This window comes from Bactrocera dorsalis, chromosome 3, assembly GCF_023373825.1.
Source record: "Bactrocera dorsalis isolate Fly_Bdor chromosome 3, ASM2337382v1, whole genome shotgun sequence".
In the NCBI taxonomy this organism is placed as follows: domain Eukaryota; kingdom Metazoa; phylum Arthropoda; class Insecta; order Diptera; family Tephritidae; genus Bactrocera; species Bactrocera dorsalis.
Window position 1 is genome coordinate 10,293,262 of NC_064305.1, and position 26,988 is coordinate 10,320,249.

The 26,988-nt window shown below is 32.0% G+C and overlaps 1 protein-coding gene across 1 annotated transcript; it reads left to right on the plus strand.

The window, feature by feature from the left end:
* Nucleotides 1-597: 597 nt before the first annotated feature.
* On the plus strand, nt 598-26,988 carry LOC105233813 (calmodulin). The gene is made up of 5 exons (XM_049453044.1): nt 598-791; nt 1,620-1,770; nt 9,791-9,965; nt 19,202-19,444; nt 25,433-26,988. Exons 2-5 carry the CDS (start codon nt 1,768-1,770, stop codon nt 25,459-25,461), a joined length of 450 nt encoding a protein of 149 aa, XP_049309001.1. The 5' UTR covers nt 598-791; nt 1,620-1,767; the 3' UTR covers nt 25,462-26,988.

Genomic DNA, 26,988 nt, shown 5'->3' on the forward strand with positions numbered 1-26,988 from the left:
TAATACAAAGCATTCAAGCGTTAAAATGTACGTACGAATGTGGTGGTGAAAGAAAAGAAAATAAAACATAGCCGAAGTAGTACTGCAATGCGTTGAGGCGAACGATTTTTGGCGATTTGGGTGGAAGTACGTAAATAATAACCACGTTAGCGGGCCGTACAATAGGTGTAAATGAGTGTGCGCGGCGAAGATACATTTCAAAAGCAAAGCGTCTGCAGCAGATAGAGAGCCAGAGAGTAAGAGAGCGCGCACACAACTGAACGAAAGTTAGGGGAAACGCGCGTACAGAAAGTAGAATAGAAGGAAAAGTAACGTACCGCAACAAAGCGAAAATGATTTTGATATGAAGCGAATTTGGGGCGAAAAGCAAATGTTGAAACGGTAAATTAAGAAGAAGCAGAGCAATGCGCACTTGAATCAATAATCAGCACAGCAGCGCAAAAAAGGCGATGGATGGCGAATATGAAATGAGGAAATATAACACAAGAGACGACAACAGCACTGAGCAGAGCGAAATTGAGACAGATGCGAATGTGTGTTGCGTTGTTTGTGTGTGCGTGTATTGCGGCAATAGCGATGCCAATACGAGCCAGCGAGCTAGCATTTGCGTTTGGAACAAGTTGCTGTAAAGTGATTTGACGTAGCCAACCGTTAGCGCAGTTGCAATTGAGTTGTTGACCGTGTCGGACTTACAAATCGAATAGTCTCTCGTCTGTAATACAAATATAAGAAAAGTATTTCAGCTAAAAAAAAAAGTCAAAAAGCTGCAAGGAATATTAATTAGGCAACGGGTATATTTTCTTTTATTCTTACAAAGTTCTAATAAAATATTATTATAACGAGTATTGTTTCCTATAAGTTTTTGTACACTGCTAAAGTTATAATTTATAAAAAGTTTGTTTACAAAAGCGTATATTTGAAATATAGATGTTTTTAAGTTAAAGTATAATTTGAAAATTTTCAACTGGAATACACGCGAATTCGCCTTCACCCAACTTTTTGGCTCGGGCACGTCGTGTACATACGTAGCTGCAAGTACGTGTGAATGTGTTGATGTGGCTATAGCTGGCTGACAAAACGAATTTGCCGTGAAATTTGAAAGTAGCAAATACAACAAATAAAAGAAAATTTAATAAAAAAAAACATATGTACGGAGGGTTTGAGTAAACGCAAAGTATGCGCCTGCAAAGTTATTGCGATGAGTCTAACTAGCATTTGATGTTTGGCAAACGCCCATATACCAACTAACTGATATTTTAAAGTGTCCCTACTTTGCTTCGGGAACACCTATGTACCTCTAGTTCATGTAGAAAAAAATACAACATTCATATGCGTTAAATAAGTGTATCATATTTTGCTTTACGTTTGTCGCTAAAGTAAAGGGTTTTCTAATAAAATTTGTAGAAACAAGGGTAAATGAGTAATTTGAAGCGGTTTTTTTTGAACGCGTAAATATGTTACTATAATACTAAAATAATAAAAATATATCTGTATTAAACATGCATACGTATTTTAACGCTACGTAATGTTTGAAATTAATATAATACAAAACAAAAAGAAATACGAAAACAACTCTTAAAAGTATGATCCTCCAACATGTATTGGTTTTGATTTTCCAGGCTGGTTAACCCTTAAAGAAACTACTCCATAGAAGTAATAGCATCACAACGGTGACAGCGACAATTACAGCAGCGAGCAACAAAGGGCGCAGATAGTTAATTTTTAAATTTTCACCTTTAACCAACTAACAAAAACAACACAACAGCAATGGTAAATATATAATTCATACTTATTATATTTAACTTTATTTGTATTGGGGTCGGGTTATTATTATGCTACACGCATAAATTTAACTTTGGAACTTTGTCCAATAGTCCAAAAAGATTTTTAAATCATAAAAACGCTATTGCTATTTATTTTCTTATGAGTGCTATTTACTCTTATTTATCGCAATATGTGCTCATTTTTCGTACAAATTTAATTATTCATGTTCTTCAACATACATACAAATTTTTCAAATTTATTTCAATTACATTATTCTTCACAAATGATAAATTTTTCCTCTCCTTACAAATTTGCGTTATTAATGCGAGTATTTTGCCATAAATTATCTCATCATTTATAAATTACTATTATAATTTTTGGTTATTGTTTTCAAATAGACATTGTTTACACATTATTTGCTTTTAATGCTTTTGAAAAATAAGATGTATGTATTTACTTTTCTTGTATTGAGCTTGCAATTGGTTACTTGCTTTTCTTTTTGTTTTTTGGCCAGCCATGTGATCTTTGTGTTTACTTATTTGCCTTTACCAAAAAGTTGCGACAGTAGCGCCTTGCGAAGAAAATTTAATGTGTCATTCGCTTTAACAATTAATTTTTGGCCAAGTGTGAAAAATGTCAGCAGCGTCATAAAAGAAAAATAAAACACACGTTCACACTCTAAAGAGCCGAGTGCGAATAAGTAAATACTTAACTGAAAGATAATCTGATGATAATAATAATGACATACATACATACGTTTACATGTAATTATTTACGTTTGACATTACATGTATGGAAAAATATGTGTTTCTAGTGAAATAAATTGCTTTTGCTTCCACATTTGTGTAAATAATAGTCTAATAAGCAATTTAAAATACGGGTTTATTTAATAAATAATTTATTAATTTAGAAAATCTATCATTTAAATTACTTTTACAACAAATTGGGAATTCTTACAAATATTTCTTGGTAATAGTTTTACACCAAATTATCGATAGCTAAACTAACAGCAATTAATCGATACTAATAAAAAGTCGTTACTTATGTACTTCCGGAATGACCAAAATTGTAACTGAAAGTTTAACGCAAATGTTTATAGTTGGCTTATTTTCAAAAGTAAATTACTAAAAATTTAATGACAGATTTTTGCAGCACGTTTTACCTGTTTCTGCAAATTGTTTTTTTTTTTTTTTTTTTTTTGATTTTTCGGAACGAAGAGCTGGTAGAAAGAGCAAAGCAAATAAAGAAATAGGCTACCGGACCAGTCATTTTCTTTTACCCCTTCACTAACGCCTTGCTTTTACTATTTATCTCTTGATTAAAAAAAAACACTCATCACAATGGTATCTCGCCGTCGCTCTTCTTACTGCGGCGAGTTATGCATTCCCCTTTCTGTGCTTGCTCAAAGGCTCTCGCGCTCACCGCTGAACCGTTTCACACATATTTGACTGTCAGTTGAATTTCGTTGTTTCCGTTTGTTCGCTACTTTTGCATTGCCTTTAGCAAATTTCGGCTTTTGCACTTTTGCAATGCTTCCAATTTCTTGCCAACTGGCTGATTTAGGACGTTGTTGTATTGTATCCATGCAACAGGGGCTAATTTTTCTCTCGTATTGCCTTTTGTGTATACATTCTGTTTGTTCTGACTGGGTTTGTTTGTTGCTATTTGCTAGCAGCAGCAGCGTATGTATATAAACTGCTTTTACACCCGCCAAACTTTTTTTTCTCTTATTTTCTTTCCAACCATGCGCATGTTCTGTATTTTCGTCTCGTTTTATTCGCCTCGTTCGTTTTTGAACCGTTCCGTACCGCTATTTTGCCGCATTGCGGTTATCGCCGTCTGCGGCTATTTCAGTGTTTTTCGCTTTATGTCGAAAACTGGTACCGGCGAGCAAATTTCATTGCGCCTCTTCTGTTGTTTTTGTACTTCACAAGGTAGTTGCTATTCATCATCAGCTAAATTAGGAGAAATGAGAGGAGGCAGAGAGGGGTTTCTGAAATGTTAGCAGTTAGTGGAAGGGTGCGGTATATTGTTCGCAAAACTGTCGGCGGGCAGGGGTAGTTGATTTGTCGTTTGTTTTCACTGCTGAAATAATAGCGAAAAAACACTAAAAATGCCAGAAGCGTTCTAGCAAAGCAAGGGGGTCAACAGATATGGGCGAACGACGGTTAAGTTCAAAATGTGACGGGAAAATGTTGGGAGAAAATATACATACATATGTACATACAAAAGGTAAAGACGACGAGTTTTGATAAGTATGCTACAAAATTAGCGATAGGCAAATTGAAAGCGACAAGCCAGTAGAAAAACCCATAAACCTTTTTTTTTTATATACGCACGCACATGCATATGTTTATACAAATGCCTTTATACATAAGGGGTGTACGTACAATGATAAATATTTAAAGTTTATGTTCTGTTTGCTCTTGATAATATTTTGCACTTTGGTAGCCGCTTTGAGCTGGTAATGTTATCTTAACGTTTCACGTCTGAAAATTATACCAGTACTGTAAGGAAAACTTATGTATGTATGTACATATGTGTGCATTCAGTAAATCTTGACTTTTTAATCTCCGATTAGTTTATAGAAAATGTAATCGCATATTTGCAAGCATTTGTGTGTAAATAAAATTAAATGCGGCGATATTGTGCCACATTGTTTATAAGTATTTTTCTAGAATTGCCAACTACTTGAAAAGCAAATTTTTGGCAAACCCAAAATTTATGTATATTAATAAAAAAGTTATAATTACTTAACACTTAATTATTAGCTAATTGTTTTCATTATATATTTAAATTAACTTGCTTAAAACATAATATTTATTCAACTATATTTTAAATAATTCAAAATTAAGTAAGAAACAAATTTATTTGTCAAGTGTTAACGCCATATTATTTTTATTGACACATTAGAAATTCAAATTTTCCTTGAATAGATGATTTTTGTAAACATATTAATTCTACGCACACGTGTTGTTAATATTAGCCAGAATTAGAAACATTCATAAAATAGATTTCAACTAAAGGCCTGTCTATTTACCTTGCATACGATTATTTAGCTACTAATAATTGTTTCCTCATGCTTATTTCGGGGTTTTCTTGAAATTTGTACGAAGTTGAATTATGGATAAATGTATTTATGTACATGCATATATTATTACAAGAAATTTGGTTATGTGAAATCACAAACCTGTCTAAATACCTAACTGTATTTGTGCATGCAACCGAACGTGGCCAAAACACCCACAGTAAGATGTGGGGCTTGGTTAATGTGTGTGCGCATTTCTGGTGAAAGCGCATGTAAGTCACCAGCTGATTGTCTGTTTCGTTAGCGTGACGATCTACATTTTACCTGAATAAATAGTTGTCAGTAGCTTGCGTGCGCTTTAACCTACCTGTATTTTATTCTCGCAAGCTGCAATTAATTCTATCTGTTGGTAATTAAGCATGTAATTGCTCCTGGAAGTACTTACAATTCAATTTAATAGATGTTAGAAATGTTAGTTTAAACGAAAAATTAAACAGAAAAATGCTTATAGCATTCCAGTTATTATTTATCAAGTACTAATTTGTAAATCCTGCCTATAATTATCTAAACACGCCCTAAGCTTGGACAACAAAAAGCCCCAAATCGAAATCAGTTGATAGCTCTTTGCTGATAAGAATGTTGGTTATTTTAATTTTACGTGCTGATAAAATAAAATAATAAAGTACGTCCCTACATGTATTAATTGGCGTAATCGAATTTGCTTTTTTTTTCTCTATTTTTTGGCGGTTGTTAACTGATAAGCTTGTTATCTGTTATCGAAGTATTGAACACATTTTAAAAGCATTGTGTTTTGCCATTTGTGGCAGTAAATCGTTATCAATTATAACATGAAAGTATTATGTATTACTTTATATATTCATAAATTATAATTTCGTAATATGTACTGTTGGAAGAACTAATTTCGGCCACAACAGGCCGCCGCACATTGGGATATCTGTGGCCGAAATTCAAAAATTTCATGTTGTCTGATTTGAATGAAAATTTCACAGTTTGTTACCAACTATCTATACATTATTTTCCCAAAGTATTAGGATTCTATCTGCATTAGTTTTTTGTCCAGAAATACCCAAAGTTGGTGAATTTAGAGAACATCAAAATTAGCCAAAAATTTACTCAAAAGTCAAATCATTGATACAATAAAGCAACTATTGAAATTCAACTTTGTTATTATTTTTCATTTATAATATGTATCAAAGAAAAAATTTGCATCAAAATCCATTGAAAAAAATAATGCATAAAAAATTTTGTGGAACAACATAATTTGGACGTCAAAATTTCAATGTTCTTCAAATTCAAAGTGGTGCATCTTTTTAGCGCTGTCTACCGCTGTCGACATACATATACCGAATTAAAGTCTGAAGTCTCAGCTAAACGATAAAAAAAAATTCAGCTGCCCCAAATTGCCCCCCTTGAAAAAAACAATGTCAGAATGTCACGAAGATGTAAGAAATTTGCTTAATAAAAGAGAATTTAGTTGTATGGGAGGTGGGCGTAAAAGTGGGCGGATATTATTGAAATTTAACACCAACATATATAATGTCATAAAAATGCTATGTACCAAAAATCAGTGCTCTAGGTCAAAAATTAAGTTTCACCTTATATGGGAGGTGGGCGTAAAATAAAATTTTTTTAAAAAAATTTTTCATTTTTTTCTTAATTGGAATCCAAAACAATGATGTACCAAATGTCAATGTCCTGCGACAACTCCTTATATTTTTAGCCGCAGTATGCACTAGCAGAAACCAATGTGCGCCGCCACAAAGTTATTGTATGCGTTGCCATGTCGTCTGCGCCTTTATTTATACTTACATGTGTGTATGTTTATCTGTATGTAGTGCATACATACTTACATTAGTACATATGAATATGTAGTGCATTGTGCAAGCAAGAATCAGCTGCTGCCTATGACCGGGCTGTTGTAAAAAACAACAGCTGCGTTATTTGAACCACAGAAGTATTTTAGGTAGTTTCTAAATGCATTTGTGTAGGTACAGACTCACATAAATGTATTTTACGCACATTACGATGGCAGTTGCTTTAAGAATTTTATAAGCAATTTTTAATTAATTTTTTTTTTATTCTTTTGTTTTTAATATATTTTTTTTTTATATTTTTTAATTGTTAAATTTAGTATAATTTTTAAATATTTTTGTTTTGACTATTAAATTTTTTTATATATCAAAAAATTTTAATATATTTGTTTTAATATACATATATTTTTTAATATTTTTTATATACTTTTTAATACATCTAAAACAAATATTTGAAAAATACTGTAATACAATTCTTAAACACAAAATATTTACAACATACATACATACTATGTAATTGATGAATAATCTTTTATCCATTTACTAAAACATACGTATGCGCATACACACATTAACGTACAATATATGCATGTTTTTGTATGTTTTATGAACTAGCAAATGCTTACAAATGTAAATATATACTACATACATATTTATGAGTCATGAATGAATGTCGGCTTCCGATGTCGCGATCACTTGCGGCAGCGAAGTCAGCAGCATTTATTTTTGCCGGTTGCTTTTGTTGTTATCTAGTTTATTTTGCGCTTTTTGTAGATCTACTTGTTTGACAACATTTAAGAAACTAGCGCGTGTGTTTATATGAATACGCTTATATGCTTAAGCTTTTATAAACCAATTTTGAATGTATATTTCCAGGTAAAGCAGGAAACTATGTACACACATACATTTGCAAATTTTTCTTTAGTGCAAAATTTACACAGCGTGGTTCATGGAAAAAAAGGTTGCTAATTAAGTTTTAGGTTAGGAGGCTATACTTTAGCATTTAGGTTAGAATTTCTGTATTTTAAGAGTGTGTTCACACTACATTTTGACTCAATTGTTATTTAGCCTTCCAATTGGCAAATACTTTTTGAAAATATGAACTCATTTAAAGTAAAGTTTTAGCGATGACAAAATCGATAACTTCTTCTCGATTAACGTCTTTTTTGATATTTTATTTAGTAAACACAAAGTAAATTTCAAACAATTTTATTAAATAATACCAACAAATAAATATAGATACATTTTTTTTGAATTCTTTTATTGATTAATGCGTTTGCACTTCCCACGCGATTCGGAAAAACAGTTTTTTACTTTCATATAGTACAAAAAAAAAGTTATTTCGTTGGCATGCAAAATCAACTCGTTGCTCGCTCTGCACATCTACATACAAATATATGTATATAATATAAATGTATATACATAACCATATGTATGTATGCATTTGTGCGTTCATAAATATGTATGTGTGCTTCCCATTTGTATGCACAACTCCACCGCCGTTGGCTCATCCGCTGACGTCAGTTGCCATTTCGAGTTGTTGCTTTAAAAGGCATTAAGCGGAAATCCAACACGGTTTTGCGCATATATTTAGCAAATGATACATATCTGTTTCAAATTGTATTTAAGTTTTTCGTATCCATGTTTTATTTATTCGCCCGCTGACATCTTTTACGCTGTTTTGTTTTCTAATTAGTTATTTTTATTTGTTTACCTGCATTTATTTACACTTTTGACGTTCCACTTGCTTTGCTATTTGACGTTACTCGGCGCATTAAGCTGGCTGTTTGCAAATTCGATTCTGCATATCTAATCTACAGTGTCATAAAATAATTTTTTTTTTTAATAAACTTAAGAATTATTTTATTGTAGAGCTTCATATTTTGTGCGCAGCCCATTTCTGTTCATTTTTCCACGCATTCCTTTCCAATATGTAATATTAATTTTTCCCAGTAAAGTGCCAAACACAGTTCACTTTGAGCCAAACATACAATTTGACGATTTCTAAAGTTTTTCACAGTTGTCAGACGGCATTAAAAAATAGTGAAAAGCGGCAAAAAAAATATATACAAGTGCAGTTTTTAAAACGAAAAAAATTGCATTATAAAAGAGAAACAAAAGCAAGCCTCCTACAACTGTGCCATACAAGAGATAAAATAATAAATAAATAATTTATTGCAAAATAAAATATAGATTGTGCTTCCAAGATAATAATTTGTCGCTGCAGAGCCCTTTGAACTTTTTGCATGTGTCTTGTAGAGTGCAGCAAGTTAAGAGCAATTTACATTAACATTATCAGGCTTTGCGAAAATTTCAATTTGCCATTTGCTTAGAGCATAATTGCTTAAATATATTTATATTTAATTGCGGCATTTTTGTACCGTTTCAACCGCAGTTCAGCAAAACAGAACAAATAATTATAATTTTGATTAAAATACGTATAAAAAACAACAAAATAATCAACAATTCTATATTTCGAAAACATATTATTGAGTGTGGGAATACATTAATATATATTTTTTTATTTAATACAAAATGGTGAGTTTTTATTTCGTGTTTTTATTGTAATCAAATTAAACATCAAGGGTACTACATAGTACAATAAATTCACTATCAGCTGGCAATAAAACGAAATAAATACAATTTAAGTGTTGCGTCAGTCATGCGGTTGTGTTTTTAATGACTAAAGAAATTCGTCACTTCTCAAGTACGCTCCTTAATGCTTATCAGCAATGTTTTTCTGAATTTGTAGTTTATGCTATAGGAATTAAGTTGCTGACCTCTATTTTATTGTGCTGCCCAGCGTTTGCTGACGTTAAAGCGCAACACGTACATCTGTTTTTTAAACAATATGCTTGTTTGGTCAGTATTCTAGGCCTGGATTAAATATACTATATATTGTATATGAAATAGGGGGCTGCGCTGTGTAATCACATGTTTTAGTTTCAATCGAATTTTTGTATGTGAAAGTTGACACGTTTCCCAGTTTAGTTCTAATCTATAAGTCATGTGGTTGGAAATGTGATTTATAGGTTATTTATATTATATATGATCTTTGGGGAAATCTAATGTTCAATAATTTTAGTTTTCTAATGTTAATCATTTGCATTATTATTTTCATTATTTTCTTTTGCTAATCAATATTTTTTTCCTTTCATCTTTTTAGGCTGACCAACTTACAGAAGAACAAATCGCTGAATTCAAAGAGGCATTCTCGCTCTTCGATAAAGATGGTGATGGCACCATCACGACAAAAGAATTGGGCACAGTGATGCGATCGCTGGGACAAAATCCAACAGAAGCCGAACTGCAAGACATGATAAATGAAGTCGATGCTGACGGTAAGTGATAAATGAAAATATAATGAAATGCAGACAAAATTATTAAATAATAAAGTAATAAAAAAACAAAAAATGCAAATATAAACAATAAATATAAAATAAAAAAATAAATAAAAAAAAATAAGTAAAAAAAAAATAAAAAATAAAAATTAAAAAAAAAATAAAATAAAAAAAAAAATAAAAAATAAAAATTAAAAAAAATAAAATAAAAAATAAATAAAAAAAAATAAAAAGTAATAAAAAAATAAAAAAGTAATAAAAAAAAAATTAAAATCAAAAAATAAAAATAAATGCAGACAAAATTATAAAATAAAAAGTAGTAAAAACAAAAAATGCAAATATAAACAATAAATATTAAATAAAAAAATAAATAAATAAAATAAAAAATAAATATAATAAAAAATAAAAAAGTAATAAAAAAAAATAAAAATAAAATCAAAAAATAAAAATAAAAAAAATTTTAAAAGAATAAAATAAAAATTAATAAAAAATTAAAATAAAAAACATAAACAAATAAAAGCAATAAAAATAAAATAAAGAAAAGTATAATAATAATAATAATACAAAAATAAAAAATAATATAAAATAATAATAATAAAAATAGTAAAAACAATAAACAATAAAATTAAGCAAAACATAAGAATAAGCAAAAAGGATAGATATAAATATCAAAAGGAAGTACTATATTTGAAATTTAAAATAAAAGTGAAACACATAATAACACAAAATCAAAAAAAAAAAAAATAAATAATAATTAACTAACATGTCAACTAAAAATTAAAGGAAATAATAATTCATTACGTATAGACTTTTAAATATTTCATATTTATATATGTATGTATATTATATTTTATAAAATTTAGGAAAATATAAACTTCAATAAAATTTAAAAAAATGTGATAAATAAATTATTAGTTAAAAAATATAAATTATTAAGAAAATAAAAGAGAAAATTAATAATAAAAGAAATAATGTAAGTGAAATTGTAAAAAAGAATTAAAAAATGTAAATACATTTCAAAAATTTTCAAATATAGTAAAATAATAAAAAAATTAAATAAGTTATTATATAAATCAACATAAAAATGGATGCATTATAAATAAAACTGAATTCACTATTATTTACTGAAATAAAACTACATATATGCTGAAAAATAAGGTAAACCAATTGAAAGTTAATGAAATCAATGAACATATATTTTAATCAATTTTATTTGAAAAAAAACTAAAAAAAATAATTAAACTTTACAAATAAAGTACATACACAAAATTCTGCCTAAAAATTTAAAAATAGCAAAATAATAAAAATTCAGAAATTACTATAAAAAAAATAATATGAATAAGCAATGATTAATATTAATGAACACTAAAAGATAAATAATAATTGAATCAAAAATGTGTTTTTGAATTGTATTCAATTTATTTTAAACCATTAATGCTTAAAATTAATTGAATTACCAATTTAAATCAAACGAACAAAAATAGAAAAGCGGCAAAAAAATGTGTTGGAAATGTGCACATATGTTTCTATCAAATACTTAACGCCTGGCAACGCCAAAAAACTCATAAAATATGCAATCACATTATTAAGCCTAAATCGAACCCACATTTTCTCGATTATTGGTCCAATTTACCCGCCATCCATACACACAATGTTAACAAATATTTTTCAATTTCACAAAAAACAACAACAACAATATCAATACATGCCTATGGCTTCATGGCGCATAAATAAGGATTCTAATGAAAGATAGTGTGTGCAAATTAATTGCGGAGGAGGTAACAAACAGCACGCGCTTTTATAAATTATTCGGAACATAAAACATGAAAAGGAATATACATATAGGCGAATGCAAACAGGCAAAAACGAAATAATCCGAAAATATATAGATATAGAAAATAAAAAGTGATAAAACTATAACAAAGAAAGCAAAAAAAAGTACAAATTACTAAGAAACTCAAATAAAACAAATGTGTGTAGTGATGTTTATGTGTATGTTTGTAGTGTTGTAGTGAAAAACGCTAAAATTCACACTTGTCTGCCGGCTTTTGCCATACACAACACGGCAATATAGCGAGCGAGCGCTGGTAGCGGGCCTTAGAACCAGCCGTTTGCCACCACACTCACGGGGCGGCGGTGGCGGCGTCGTCGTTGTTTCGGTCCACCGGCAATTCATTACTGCGCGGCGGTGTTGTTTTGCTATTTTGCTTGCCATTGGAATGAGTGCGCCATAGCACAGCACCTTTGCTTTGCACTGATCTAGGCGCGCAGGCATGTGTGTCTATATGTTTATGTATGTATGTATGTATGTGTGTACGATTTTTTCGTATGGCGTACAGCCAAGATAAGAATAGCATATTAATAAGAATTTTAATCATGAAATAAAATATCACTCCATTGCTACTCTTGGCCGCATGCTTGGCATGCCTTTCGTTGCCTGGCTGCCTGTTGTTTTATCCCTTATACATATTTTGTGTTGTGTTTGTTGTTTGTCAAGTTGTCTAAATGTCTGGTAATTTAACTTAACGTTATATCTCACACGCACATACATATGTATATAGTATAAAAATACACACATACGTGCATCTGAAGTGGGAGAGCAAACAAGCAAGGCGACGAGCGCATAGAACGTGGCAACAAGCGTTGAATATATAGAGTGGCCCATTGAAAATGCGATAAAAACGTCGAGGAAAATCACCAGATTATTCGCAAGTTCAACCATAAAATGTTTACTTGTTGTATTACGAAGCTGTGTCGTGCCATGCAAAGAGCATGTAATGACGAATGAGCGCAGCAAACTGCTCGTAATCCAAACTGCAGCTAGTAAATCCCATACAGCTAAGCAACTTAATTTTGCCATTTTGCAATTTCTCGCCACTTTGCCGCTATCTCGGCACTTTACCGCTATCTCACCACTTTACCGCTATCTCGCCACTTTACCGCTATTTCGCCACTTTACCACTATCTCGCCACTTTACCGCTTTCCTCCGCAGTTACTGCCATTCTCCGTGCACGTGCGTGTGTGTGTTTGTGTGCGTTGCGATCGATGCCGAGTGTCCTTTTGACCAAGGGAATTTCACAATTGCACTGCAGAGCCGCGCCCCTTTAGCAACACCTCACGGCCAACTAACGCTGCACTTGTGTGTATGTGTGGTTGGGTCTGTGTTACTGTGTCGCCGCACCTGCACTGGTCATTGCGATTTTGCTTTATGCTGGGCGGCGACGCATTGCAGCTTGTCGCACCAGTGCCTGTGCAGCGTTTGCTTTTCACATTCTACGCTAGTACCCAACAGCATCCCAGTGGCCTATAAATCTTTCCACTGTCGCATTTTCTATTCCATATTCGTTTTCGTTTTTCATTGTCGTCTCTTTTAGTTAGCGCCGCGTTCTTTTTCCCACCTTGTACACATTTGTTCGTCAATTGCACTTCTTTACACTCGCTTTCATGTCGTCGGATTACCCGGGATTTTGCTGCGTTGTGCAGAAGTAGCACATGCGCAGTAAGCGCTGCAGTCATATTCCATGTGCTCTGCCTGTTACATGCTCATTAAATTCGCAGCGACGTGCTCCTCCAAATTACCTTCTCGTCGGCGATGTCGCAACATCAGCATGACAAGGCGAAAATTGTGTAGAACAAGTTATAAAAGTCCTTTTGAGTCTGTGTTTTGTTGTAGTTAGTCAGTAGAAGCTGTTTGCTGCCTCCAATGTATGTATGTGTCCTTGTGGTAGTGGCACGTCTTGGTTGGTTTTCGCTCTAAGTGCCACAGAAAAACATGTTATTCTTCGTGGCGGTGGCAGCTTTCAGAGTTGTGGGTACTTATGTACATTACTAAAAGGTTAAGAGTTGACATTTTCAATCCCCAATAACCGTTTTTGCTATTCCTAATAATATTTTCGAAATTTGTCTGAAAACAAAAAAATGTATTGGTCTATATTTTAATCCTTTACTTGAATTAAGCATGTTTCTTGCACCTCTTTTTCTTACTGTTTTAATTGAAATCCTAAATGTAGGCAATGTTTTATGCTAAATATGCCAATTACCTTAAAAATTTAGCATACAATTAGGCACTTTAACAAAAATGGTTTGAAGAGAGCTCAATATCTTTACGAAATTTAGCACATATTATTTTTCAAAGCAACGCTATAATCTCCGAAAAATTTGTTTTGATCGGGCCACTATAGCATATGGCTGCCATACAAACTGATCGCTGGAAATCAAGTTCTTGTATGGAAAACTTGTTCATGTGACGAGATTTCTTCAGAAAATTTGGTGAGGATTATTGTTTAAGGGCTAAGCTACAATCTCTGAACATATTGTTTTTCAGATCGGACCAATATATGGCATATAACTGATAGACTTGGAGTTTATGCCAAACAACGTAAATAGAAAAATTTACAAACTTTTTCCGTTGGTTACAATTTTAATTAATTAAATTAATTTAATTTCCCTAATATTAGCATATTTATACACTACAAATGACGAAAAACAAAATTAATTTTTTTTTTTTTAATTTTTATTTTTTTTTTTTATAATTATATTAATTGAACTGAACAGCCGTTTATATTTTTACCGCCACTTCTAATATTGCAACCATATGTCAATGTCTATAATATATTTAAATCAATATAAACATAAAACGCTTTCAGCTGAATTAAGCAGCGATCACAGCGCCACCAGACGTAATATCCATTGGCGTTTACTCTTAATTGGCTAATTTCGTTTTATTCGCGCATTTTATTTAATGACATTACAACACTTTTAAATATGCATGTAATTTCGCCAAGGAAATTGGCATTTTAGTCGCAGCGCGCGACCCGTTATTACACGCCCTGCGGGTGGCTATTAAATTGGCCATGACCTCATGCCGCTATCTGCCTGCTGTTCTGCTCACATTTCTTTTTATGGCTGCTGCTGCTTTTGCTACTTTTGCTTACGTTTTTTTTTTTTGCTCGAAACAAAATAAATATTTGCCCAACAGCGTGGAATAGCTAAAGCAAATACAATAAAATAAAATAGGAGTACGGGAGCCGCTAGCAGCTAGCTGCGTGTGTGGAGGAGAGGCTGAAGGCGTGTACGCTGGCCTTAAAGGCGATGAGACGTGCGTTAATGTGTTGTGTTGTGCTTTGTTTCGGCGAAAAGTAATTATACAGCTCTCTTACAAACATATGTGTCTATGTGCGTAAGTATATTTATAGCCTGTAAATATGTACATGGCATGTAGCAAACTGCCTCCATATGCTGTTGTGGAATGGCAAAGCAATTGCCTCAAATTCAATAAAAGCCGGCTGAAATGCTTACAGACCACCTGTAAATGAGCGTTGTGGGAGAGTGAGTGACCGCTGCGCGGCGGATTTGAGCAAATTAGTGTAGATACAGGCACATAGCGCTCCTATATACTTGTTGGTATTCTAAGCTAACGCATTATATCTGATGTAAATGTGTATGGAGCAGCTGTTTGTTTGCACATTGCTCGCTAAAGCAGTTCATAAAACGTTTAGTACAAAAATAATGATTGTTAAATATTTGCTTTGCTGATTTAATTTTATTTTTGAATTTTTACCTGAGCGTATTTACACATTCTTTGCGCACATAAACGCATAAACGAGTAGCAGAAATGTGGAAGAAGAAAAAAACGCAAAGTTCGGCTGCACCGAAGCTATTATACCCTATATAAAAAGATTTTTCTTGATTTTGATCGGTTAGTTTGTATGGCAGCTATATGCTATAGCGGTCCGATCGTAATAATTTCTTCGTAGATTGTAGCCATGCTTTGGATAATAATTTATGCAAAATTTCGTAAAGCTACCTTATGCAATAAAAAAGTTTTCCATGCAAAGGCTTGATTTCGAGCGTTCAGTTTGTATGGCAGCTATATGCTATAGCGGTCCGATCGTAATAATTTCTTCGGAGTTTGTAGCCATGCTTTGGACAATAATTTATGCCAAATTTCGTAAAGCTACCTTGTGAAATAAAAAAGTTTTCCATACAAGGACTTGATTTCTATCGTTCAGTTTGTATGGCAGCTATATGCTATAGCGGTCCGAAAACGGCGATTCCGACAAATAAGCAGTTTCTTGGTGAGAAAAAGACGTGTGCAAAATTTCAGGTCGATATCTCAAAAGCTAAGAGACTAGTTCGCGTAAATACAGACGGAGAGTTATTCCATTGATCATTTAAATATATATATCGTGACAAACTTAATATACTCCCCTGATCAGGGTATAATTATACTCTTATGCAAAGAGATGTTTTTGTACATATTTATGTATTTATATAAGAATGTTCTCTAAACAAAATAGGTATATAGTGTAGTTAGGTCTGTCTAACATAAATATATATTTATTTATTATACTTATATGTAAAAGAATCGTTATAGCACAAGAAAAGCCAGAGAAAGCTAGCTGAAATCGACAGACAGGCGGCGCAAATGAGAATTTCCCACAACAAAAAATTCGATTTTTACCATAATTATGTACAGTTATGTATACATGCTCCCGCTGTATAGACAGCAAATCGATTTTTCACTAATTTGTACACATATTTTGTCGATATGTATATGTAGTTGGCGGCTACATGCTCATTGTGGCGCTAACGGCGGCGCCTTTTTGCACACTACATTTGTTAATGCTAAGCTTTAGCTGCCGCAGCCGCTCTAGAGACGTGTATGTGTGTGTGTGTAAGCGTGCACGAGGGGGTGTTGACGCTTGCTAAAATTTTGCAGCACAGACGGCCGTTAGACTGTTGCTGTCGGTGGACCAATATAGCTTGACAAGCAAAGCAAAATTACTACGTGGCTGCTAAATATACATTTAGTTTAGTAGTACATAGTTTTTGTATTTTTTTATTTAGATATAGTGTAAATTTGTATTTTTTTTATATTTTGAATTTTTGTGAATTTTTTTTTTAATATTTTTAATTTTTAACATTTTTGAATTTTTTTTACCCTGAACAGGGTATAAGTTTGGCAGGAAGTTTGCAGCACATACTCGTACATAGTACATAGGTATAAGTGATCAGCATGACAACGCTGAATCGATTTAGCCATGTTGGTTTTTCCGTCTGTATATACCCGAACTAAGTCCCTCAGTTTGTGCGATATCGGCCTGAAATTTTGCACACGTTCTTTTCTCTTCAACAAGCTGTTCGTTTGTCAGAACCGCCGATTTTTTTTTTAATATTTTATTTTATTTAATATTTTTTATTTTATTTTTTTTTTTATTTTAATTTTTTAATATTTTTTGATTTTATTTTATTTTTTTAATATGAATTTTTTTATTTTTATTTTTAGTTTTTTATACTTATTTTTTAATTTTTTTGTTTAAGTTTTTTATTTTTATTTTTAATTTTTTTTAATATTTTTTTTTTATTTTCTTTTTTTAATCTTATTTTAATCTTATTTTATTTTATTTAATATTTTTTATTTTATTTTTTTTATATTTTTTATTTTATTTTATTTGTTTAATATTTATTTTTTATTTTTATTTTTAATTTTTTTAGGTTTTTTTATTTTTATTTTTAATTTTTTTTATTATTTTATTTTATTTTTTTTCTATTACTAGTTTACTTTTATATGTTTTTTTACATTTTAAGATTTTAAACAATTTTTATTTTTTATTCTTGTCTTACTAAATTTCATGCTTTATTTTTCATTTCCCCGTTATTGCTTTACGAAATTTCAATTTTAATTATTTTTTATTCGCCTTTAATTTTGCCATTTCTTTTCAATATTGCTTTTATAATATTTCGCGTTTTTTACTTTTTGCATTTTTACCCAAATATTCGGCATTCGCCGTGTTGCCGTCTAATTTTAACACACATTATTCTTGTGTTATTTATAGCCGTGCGACGTACTCACTTCAAACAACTGCAATTCTCACGCCAGCGAAATTTGTGTGTGCCATTCTATGTGCTATAATATATATTTACATATACACAGTTATGTACACATTTCGCTAATTCAAAAACAACGCTGGCAATTGCAGGCACAGCGTTTGCGCTTCACGCTGCTTTGCCGCACAGTGGGGCAATGACCCGCGAAAATAGCATTTCACTCATAAAAGAAATTATTTTGCGCCAAAGTTGCGGAATGAACGACAAAAAGCTGTGCGCAACAAAATATTTTATTTTTCGGTAATTTGAGCAACAAATTATTTTAATAATTTTTAACAATAATTGACAACAAAATTTTGCGTCTGCATAAAGCGTGGGTGTATTACTAATTTTTCTTGTTTTAATTTCCAAAATAAAATATTTTCTACACAATTGCATTAAACATACATATAAATGAAACCATAGTGCAGTGTTGTTGTTTTGAAAAATTGCACTGTGTTGGAATTGCATTTCTGTGCAGTGTGACCGTTTTTTGTGTTGTTGTTTTTGTGCTTTTTTGCTTTTTTTGGCTTTTGTTGTTTTTGGTTTTTTGTTGTTGGTGTTGATGTGCAAATGTTGTAGTTGGCGTCGTCAAGTGGCAGGTCGCATGTCTTTTGGGGAAAGCCGCCACTATGATCACAAGACTTCCTTGTTCCCCACCGCTTCTATTAATTTTCTGTCATTCAAGCATCCAATTGCGGTATTTTTGTTGTTATTTTGTAAATTAGTATGGCAGTTTTGTAAATGAAAAGGCGCTAAATTTAACATTAGCAAAAATGCGATTGAGTTTATTTATAAACAAGTGATGACTGCTGCAGCAGAGACAGTTGTTTTTACCGATAAAAATAAATTAAAAATGCGAAAATAAAAAAAAAACAAAAAATTCAAAAAATGTACTTATGTTTTTTTATTATTTTTTTTTTAAGTAAAAAATTTAGTGAAATTTAAAAAAATATTTTTTTAAGAAAAGAAAGAATTTTTACAATATTTTTTCTCGGTAAATGGAGAGGAGGAGGAGAAGGATAAATAAAAAAATTAAATAAAAAAAGAAAAAATACGAAAAAAAAATAAATATAAAAAACAAAAAAGAATAAAATAGTGAATAAAATAAGTAAACAAAAGAAATAAAATATGTAAAAAAATAATAAAAAAAGAAAATTAATAAAAATAATAAAAAAAGAAAATTAATAAAAATAATAAAATAGCTATAAAAAAAAATAAAAATAAATAAAAACGAGTTAATAAAGCGTTAATTAAATATAAAAAAGAAACAATGAACTATTGAAAAATATTAAAAATAATAATATTTTTAATTTTTCTAAAATTTTTATCATTAATATTCCCATTTTTCTTTTCCTCCAATCAGGTAATGGCACCATTGACTTCCCCGAGTTCTTGACAATGATGGCACGTAAAATGAAGGATACCGATAGTGAAGAGGAGATCCGAGAAGCCTTTAGAGTATTCGACAAGGACGGCAATGGCTTCATTTCAGCGGCTGAATTGCGTCACGTCATGACAAACTTGGGTGAAAAGTTAACAGACGAAGAAGTGGATGAAATGATCCGGGAGGCTGATATCGATGGTGACGGTCAGGTCAATTATGAAGGTAAGTGTCCATTGACAAATTTATGGTAATATTTATTAAAAAATAAAACATTTTACTTGGTGAGCGAAGAGTCATTGTATGAAATTTGATAGCAGTTAACTTTTTTGTGCTAATTTTTTTAAGCAGAGCCTGTGCTGAAACGCAGAAATAATTGGTATAAATCATTGAAATTGGTAGAGAGCAATTAGTTTGTTGGAAGAGAGGGAAGTGGAATGAGAGGAAAGTAAAATGTCTGGTGAATCGAATAACCAATTGGTATAAATCATTAAAAGTTAAACTGGTATAAATTCGGTAAACTGGTATAATACAAGTAAGTGTGGTTGATCAAAAACCAATTGGTATAAACCATTAAAAACAAAACTGGTATAAATTAAGTAAACTGGTATAATACAAGTACTGATAAAGTATGACGTATATACCGCTTTAATGCTTATACAATAACCGGAAATGACAAGGAACGTAAACTTAAGTAAACTGGTATAATGAAAATACAGATACAGTATAGCACTATAATGGTACATACTAACCAGAACCCACAAGGAACGTTTTTCTCGCTCACACATTAAATTTGTTTGTTACAAGAGAGCGCAGATCTTGCTCATGACGCGTAGGGAAGTAGTGTATCGAGGCCGTAACTCGAAACCGTGCACGATTTGCATTTAATAAACTTATAAGAAAAATAAATAAACTTAGTCTAGTGTCAATATGAGTGAAAGGCGTAGACAAATATTTTCTCCTAAAATTACCACACAAAAGCGCTTGTGCGTGTTACCACACCTGTGTAGGAGCAAGTTGCGCTCAATTCATCTTACTGCCACATTGCATAACGCACGCTTATTTATTTAGGCGCACGTGTATGTACACAGCATAAAGCCTTTGTAAACATTACCAATATTTGCCGCAACATTACAGCGTTGTAGTGGCGCTTCTTCAGTCTATTAGCCAATTTATTTGCCTCTTTCGCCAATAGGCGCACGGACATCATGCTGCCACGGACACGCAACCAGCTGCCAACAGCATGCGCGCGCCATTCCTTGCTGCTAACAAAACAAAAATCACTTATAAATGGTTTGCTAACCAAACACACCGCACACACATACAACTGCGTGTGCGCCAGCTAATCATTTCGCAAACACCATCTATCAACACCCTGCCGCCCGCACTAATGGGCCGGTGGTCGCCTGCTGTTACTTACCTGCCATTTTGTTTTTTTTTTTTTTTGATATATTAGTTGACCTTTTATGTGTGCTAGTTGTTTTTGCTGTTGTTGTGGGTGTGTGCACAACACTTCTATTTACATTCACCAGGTGTGTGGGCAAACAGAACACAAACCGCGCGCGGCTTCCAAGCTCTGCTGGCCGGCATTAACACACAGCGCAGTGATTAGTTTGTATTAGCACTGTCCGTCCATCAACCTTCATCTTAATTTTCTGCGTTTTTGTTTGTTTTTGTAGCAGTGTGCGCCACGAGTATTGGCAGTGCAGAATTGATGGTTGTCATTTGAAGGCACGGAAGGCAGTAGGCATATACATAACCACAAAAAAATATATATTATATATATGTATGTGTTTGTAAATACTATCAATTTAATATATATAGATGTTTATTTAACGCCGTGTGCTTAGTTGTTAGTCGTAGAGCCGCCGTCGAGTGAGTGAACCGCATTGTTGGTGGGTGGTTGTGGGTAGCTTGTGGGTAGTAGGTTATTAGCTGCCATAAATTCAATTGACTTAGAAGTTAGAAGACTAAAGATTATCCCGTTTCGCATGAAAAAAACATAAATGTATACACACGCTCAAACAAATGCTGAGTTTGCACTTTGTTTTCACATTTTATTAGGTCCTCAGTGTATTTTTTTTGGCTTTGCGCCAACTGTGGAAGGTTTCTGCTTTGTTCCTTCTTTCAAATACTTCTTGTTTTTTTATGTTTATCGTTTGTTTGGTTTTTCTTGTGCGTCGCTTAATTTGTGCTATTTTATTGTTGTATGTGTAGTGTGTGTATTTTGGCGAATTTGCGAAAAAATTCCACTTAATTTACTTATCGACTCCCGTTGTTGGGGGGAGTTGCACAAGGAACGCAAACAAATTCAATGTTAATTGGTCACTTTCGCCAATAGTTGATTTCGTCGTTTTATTTGCCCTCTAATTTTTTGCGGTTTGTTTAGCTGATTGTTGCCACGTTGCGGCCGGTCTCTGCTTAGTGTCTTTTTCACATGCATATATACATACATACATTTGTACATTCCACATGTTTTCTTTATCTCCGCTTCTGTGCTCTTAGTCACTGCTGCATATGTACATGCCTTTTTAGCGCGATCACACGTCATGCGGTATTAGTAGCGACTTAATCAGCTGATGGGTTTCTTGTAATTAACGAGTCATAGTGTTGAGTGAGGCATGTTGTGTGGTTGATGTGTAACTATATTGTTTTGATTTTTTCTAATAGCATTTCAATGTAAATTAGTTCAGGAAATAGCCACATAAACACTAAAAAATTACTGCGGGAAAATACGGCGGCAAAACACATCTATCACTTTGGAATTATTAACAGCTCATAACCTTAAAATGTTGATTTGTAGTCGTTTCATTTGTATTTTCCAATAATTTTCGTTCAATGAGCGATTTTTATTGCATGATGTGTGACGTAGCGAATATAAATCATTTTATTTTGTTTTGAATAGAAATTCAAAGTAAGTTCGAAAGTTCGAAATTGAGAGTTACTTCATATTTTGCCATAAATTGAAATTATATTTAACATGAATAGTTATTTTTTATGTAAAAGGAATTTCGAAGTAAGTTCGAAAATTCGAAATTAACATTTATTCCATATTTTGCTGGAATTTAGATATAATTGAACAAAAATCATTTTATTTTGTTTTGAGTCGAAATTCAAAGTGAGTTCGAAATTTCGAAATTAAAATTTAACTCATATTTTTTCTGCAAATCAATGCTGTGCTTAAGATATATTTTTTTTTTACTTACATAAATAGAAAATCAAAGTGAGTTCGAAAATTGGAAATTTAAATTTTCTCCATATTTCAACATTATTTAAGAATTTATTAAGTACCGTACTAGATTTGATTTAAAAGTTTCTCACTGCTATATTTTCGTAAGAGCTTTGTCAATCAAATTCTAAATTCAAAAGTAAGACTCATTTCAAAAATTCTACACCACAGCTTTTCGAACTAATTAAGTCACGGTTTCGGTGCTAAAAATAGTTTATTTCTAATGCGAGAAATGTATCAGCCTTTAATAACTACTTATAATGATATCATCACTTTTCTAGTCGTCATTTTCTTGTCGTTCATAACTTGGCACTTAAGCACAATCGATTATTGTTTTCTCCATTTTTGCTTCAAAAAATAAACTGCAATTAACACAATATTCTCTGCCTTTGCTTTCCAAGCCGTTGTGACTCACGTGAAATGTCAGTTTATATTTTCTTCAAATTGTAAATATTATTATGAATGAGTTGCCTTTGTATATTTCAGTGTAGGTGGCACCTATTTCTCCCATATGTTTTTACCTTTTATGTCATTTATATTTTTTTACGTTTCCTTAACGTGTTTCGAGGTGGGTGCTATTTTAAATAAGCTTTAAGTAGTGTTACACAATACTGTGGTGAATATAAATTATAAGTGGGTGTGTTGTGGTAGCTTTGATTTTTATGAAAGGCAATTAAGTGTATAGTGAAGTTATTTCGTTTATACTTAGGTAATGAGCAGCGCTTAGACTTTTACTAGGCATTTAAGTGGATTTTATGGAGTTGTCCTTCAAGACTTTACTGCAAATTGTTTGGTTTAGTGTCAAGTTTTCAAAAAAAATGTAGTCTTCATGTTATGAGTGTTCGTTTGACCTAACATTTTGTGGGATTTTTTAGTCATAAGTCAAAAAAAGAGGTAGAGCAGTGATTACATTTGCACTTTCATAACTCGAACTCTTAAATTGGCAATAAATCAAATTTTATACAAATTACCTGCCATAACTCGAAGTCTCTCCAACTCGTACTTTTTTCGTAGATTACGGTGATTCGAGTCAGGGAAGTTCAACTGTATTTTGAAAAATGCATTATTTTATAGATTTAAAGCTTTATTCTCTATATGAATATCAGTTGAAATTTAATACTTTTCCACAAAACCTTTTTTAACGCATTTAAAGTATATTTAAAGCATACTTTTAGGCGTACTATGGCTTATAATCTATATTAATAGTTAAATTTGTGTATTGTATAGTATGTAAATTTTGTTGCCTGAAACTAAAATTTGTACTAGATTTTCCTCCATAAAATTTTGTCATTTACATATGTATACAAGTCTTGCCATGTATACCACCAGTTTTTTCATTTACATCTTTTCTTAATTTATACTATTTTATTACGAATTTTTTCCATTTACAAGTTTTGTCATTTATGTAGTTAAACTAGTTTATCATTTATACCAGTTTTGTATTCTATACCAGTTTTTGAATTTATACCAGTTTACATAAATTGTCGGTTTGGCATTTATGCCAGTTTTAAAATTTATACCAGTTTACAATTTATGTCGGTTTGACATTTATATCTGTTTTGTAATTTATATCAGTTCGCAATTTATACTGGTTTGTCATTTATGTCAGTTTTGTCATAATTTATAAAGGGTGATTTTTTAAGAGCTTGATAACTTTTTTAAAAAAAAAAACGCATAAAATTTGCAAAATCTCATCGGTTCTTTATTTGAAACGTTAGATTGGTTCATGACATTTACTTTTTGAAGATAATTTCATTTAAATGTTGACCGCGGCTGCGTCTTAGGTGGTCCATTCGGAAAGTCCAATTTTGGGCAACTTTTTCGAGCATTTCGGCCGGAATAGCCCGAATTTCTTCGGAAATGTTGTCTTCCAAAGCTGGAATAGTTGCTGGCTTATTTCTGTAGACTTTAGACTTGACGTAGCCCCACAAAAAATAGTCTAAAGGCGTTAAATCGCATGATCTTGGTGGCCAACTTACGGGTCCATTTCTTGAGATGAATTGTTGTCCGAAGTTTTCCCTCAAAATGGCCATAGAATCGCGAGCTGTGTGGCATGTAGCGCCATCTTGTTGAAACCACATGTCAACCAAGTTCAGTTCTTCCATTTTTGGCAACAAAAAGTTTGTTAGCATCGAACGATAGCGATCGCCATTCACCGTAACGTTGCGTCCAACAGCATCTTTGAAAAAATACGGTCCAATGATTCCACCAGCGTACAAACCACACCAAACAGTGCATTTTTCGGGATGCATGGGCAGTTCTTGAACGGCTTCTGGTTGCAAACAAAATTTGTCGATAAAAAAGCGGATTACGGAACACTGATTTTGGTAATAAAATTCAATGATTTGCAAGCGTTGCTCGTTAGTAAGTCTATTCATGATGAAATGTCAAAGCATACTGAGCATCTTTCTCTTTGACACCATGTCTGAAATCCCACGTGATCTGTCAAATACTAATGCATGAAAATCCTAACCTCAAAAAAATCACCCGTTATAATTTTTTAATAGTACTTTTTCATTTATAAGTTGTCGTTTACGCCAGTTTAGAATTTACATATATCCGTTTTTCATTTATACCAGTTTTTTCATTTATATCAGTTTTGTCATTTATACAAATTCGTCGTTTATAGCATTTTTGTAATTTATACCGGTTTACAATTTATACCAGTTTGCCATTTATCGCATTTTTGTTTATACCAGTTTGCAATTTATATCAGTTTTTTCGATTCGCCATTCCCCAAGGTTTGAAAATATTTTTTTTTTTTTTTGGTATCGAAGCTTTAGTTGCCCGGCTCGCATTCGTGTATTTACTCTCGAATATTTTTTCTTCATTGAAGCAGTACCGAAACCATATTTTTTCTATAGAATTTATTGACTCACACCAAATGAAATGTGTTATTTTATGTTTTAGTGAATACTTTTTTGTAATACATTTTTTATTGTCATTAAACTAATTCGAATTTCTTTCTCTTTACTCTCTTGCAGAATTCGTGACTATGATGACATCGAAGTGAGCAGATAAATTACTTGTTTTTAAGCCTTTCTATGTTTTTAAGATGTTGACGAAGACTGTAGCTGGGCGCAACAACATCGCGCGACGCTGTTGCTATGGAAACCATGAAAAAGAAATATAAAAAAAAATATATAAATCTTGAGCAAAAGGGAGAATTAAATATATAAATAAATATTAAAAGAAAAAGAAGAAGAAGAAAAAACAGAATACATTATAATAAATTACACTTTAATATTTAAAATAAAGATAAAAAATAAAACTTACAACTCAATGTAATAATGATGATAAAGACATACTATACACACACACACAACACATACACACAACCATAACATTTAACCATTTATTCACATTCTCTTACACAACAACAACAACAATCACATGCAAACATGCTAAAAGCTCTGGCAAAAGCAACAGTACATTTCCTATATATTAACAAGCATTACGAACACATAACACCAACAGCAACAACAACAACAAAACAAAACAAAAAAACAACAACTTAGTACTTACCATACATATATTAGCTATATTTATTGTGTGCATCAAGCGCAAGGTCCATTTGTAACAAATGGGTCCTCCTCTTAATATGCGCGTAGAGCAATGCCGCAATCGTGTACTAATTGATGAACTTGTGTTTAGAAGAAATTCAAATAAAAAAGAATAAAGAAATAAATAAAATTTGAATGAAAAAAAAAACAACTTTTTGCTGATGTTTACTCACTCTACACACACACACAGCCACACATACACACATATTATGAAATATTTAATTAGTCAAATAATGGCAAGCATAACAACTAGCTGTGAAAACACACACACACACACACCCACACATAGACACACATTGAGTGATTGTAAAGCGTGTAAATCGAATGGAAAGCGTTTTGACTTGCATACATACAGACATTTATGGCGAAAACGAAAGGTATAAGTAAGTTAGAAAGCGTATGTAAGCAACAATTGCAACAGAGCGACAGTTACGTACATATTTAAATTACAAAAACAAAAAAAAAAATACAACAAAAAAACTAACATTCGCTATGGATGACTAGAGTAATAACTGTAAAATCGATCAATCAACCGCAACAATGACAGGCAGAACAACAAAAACAAAACAATTTACAACAACAAACAGACAAATAAAACAATAACAAACACACACACACACCTGAACAAAAGAGTCTTATTAAATTGTATTAAAAACAGTTAAATGAAAGCTAGAAGAAACGGCAAGCCAATAAAAACGCAAAAATGCAAAGCATGTAGGAAAAAAAACAACAAATAGGCAATGCAGTACAGTTTTGCGTTGTGTTTATGACAGAAGAGAGGAGAGGACAGGAGGACAGTTTAGGTGACATTAAAGTATGTGAGCGCAGAGCAGATAGGCATAAATATAGGCAAACACTGTGAGCAAAAATAACAACAACAGCAATTACAAAAAACAAAAAAAAAGCATACCAACTTTCCAACTGCATAAAGTGTAAACAACAACAGCAAAAAACACATAAAAATAAAAAAAATAAAA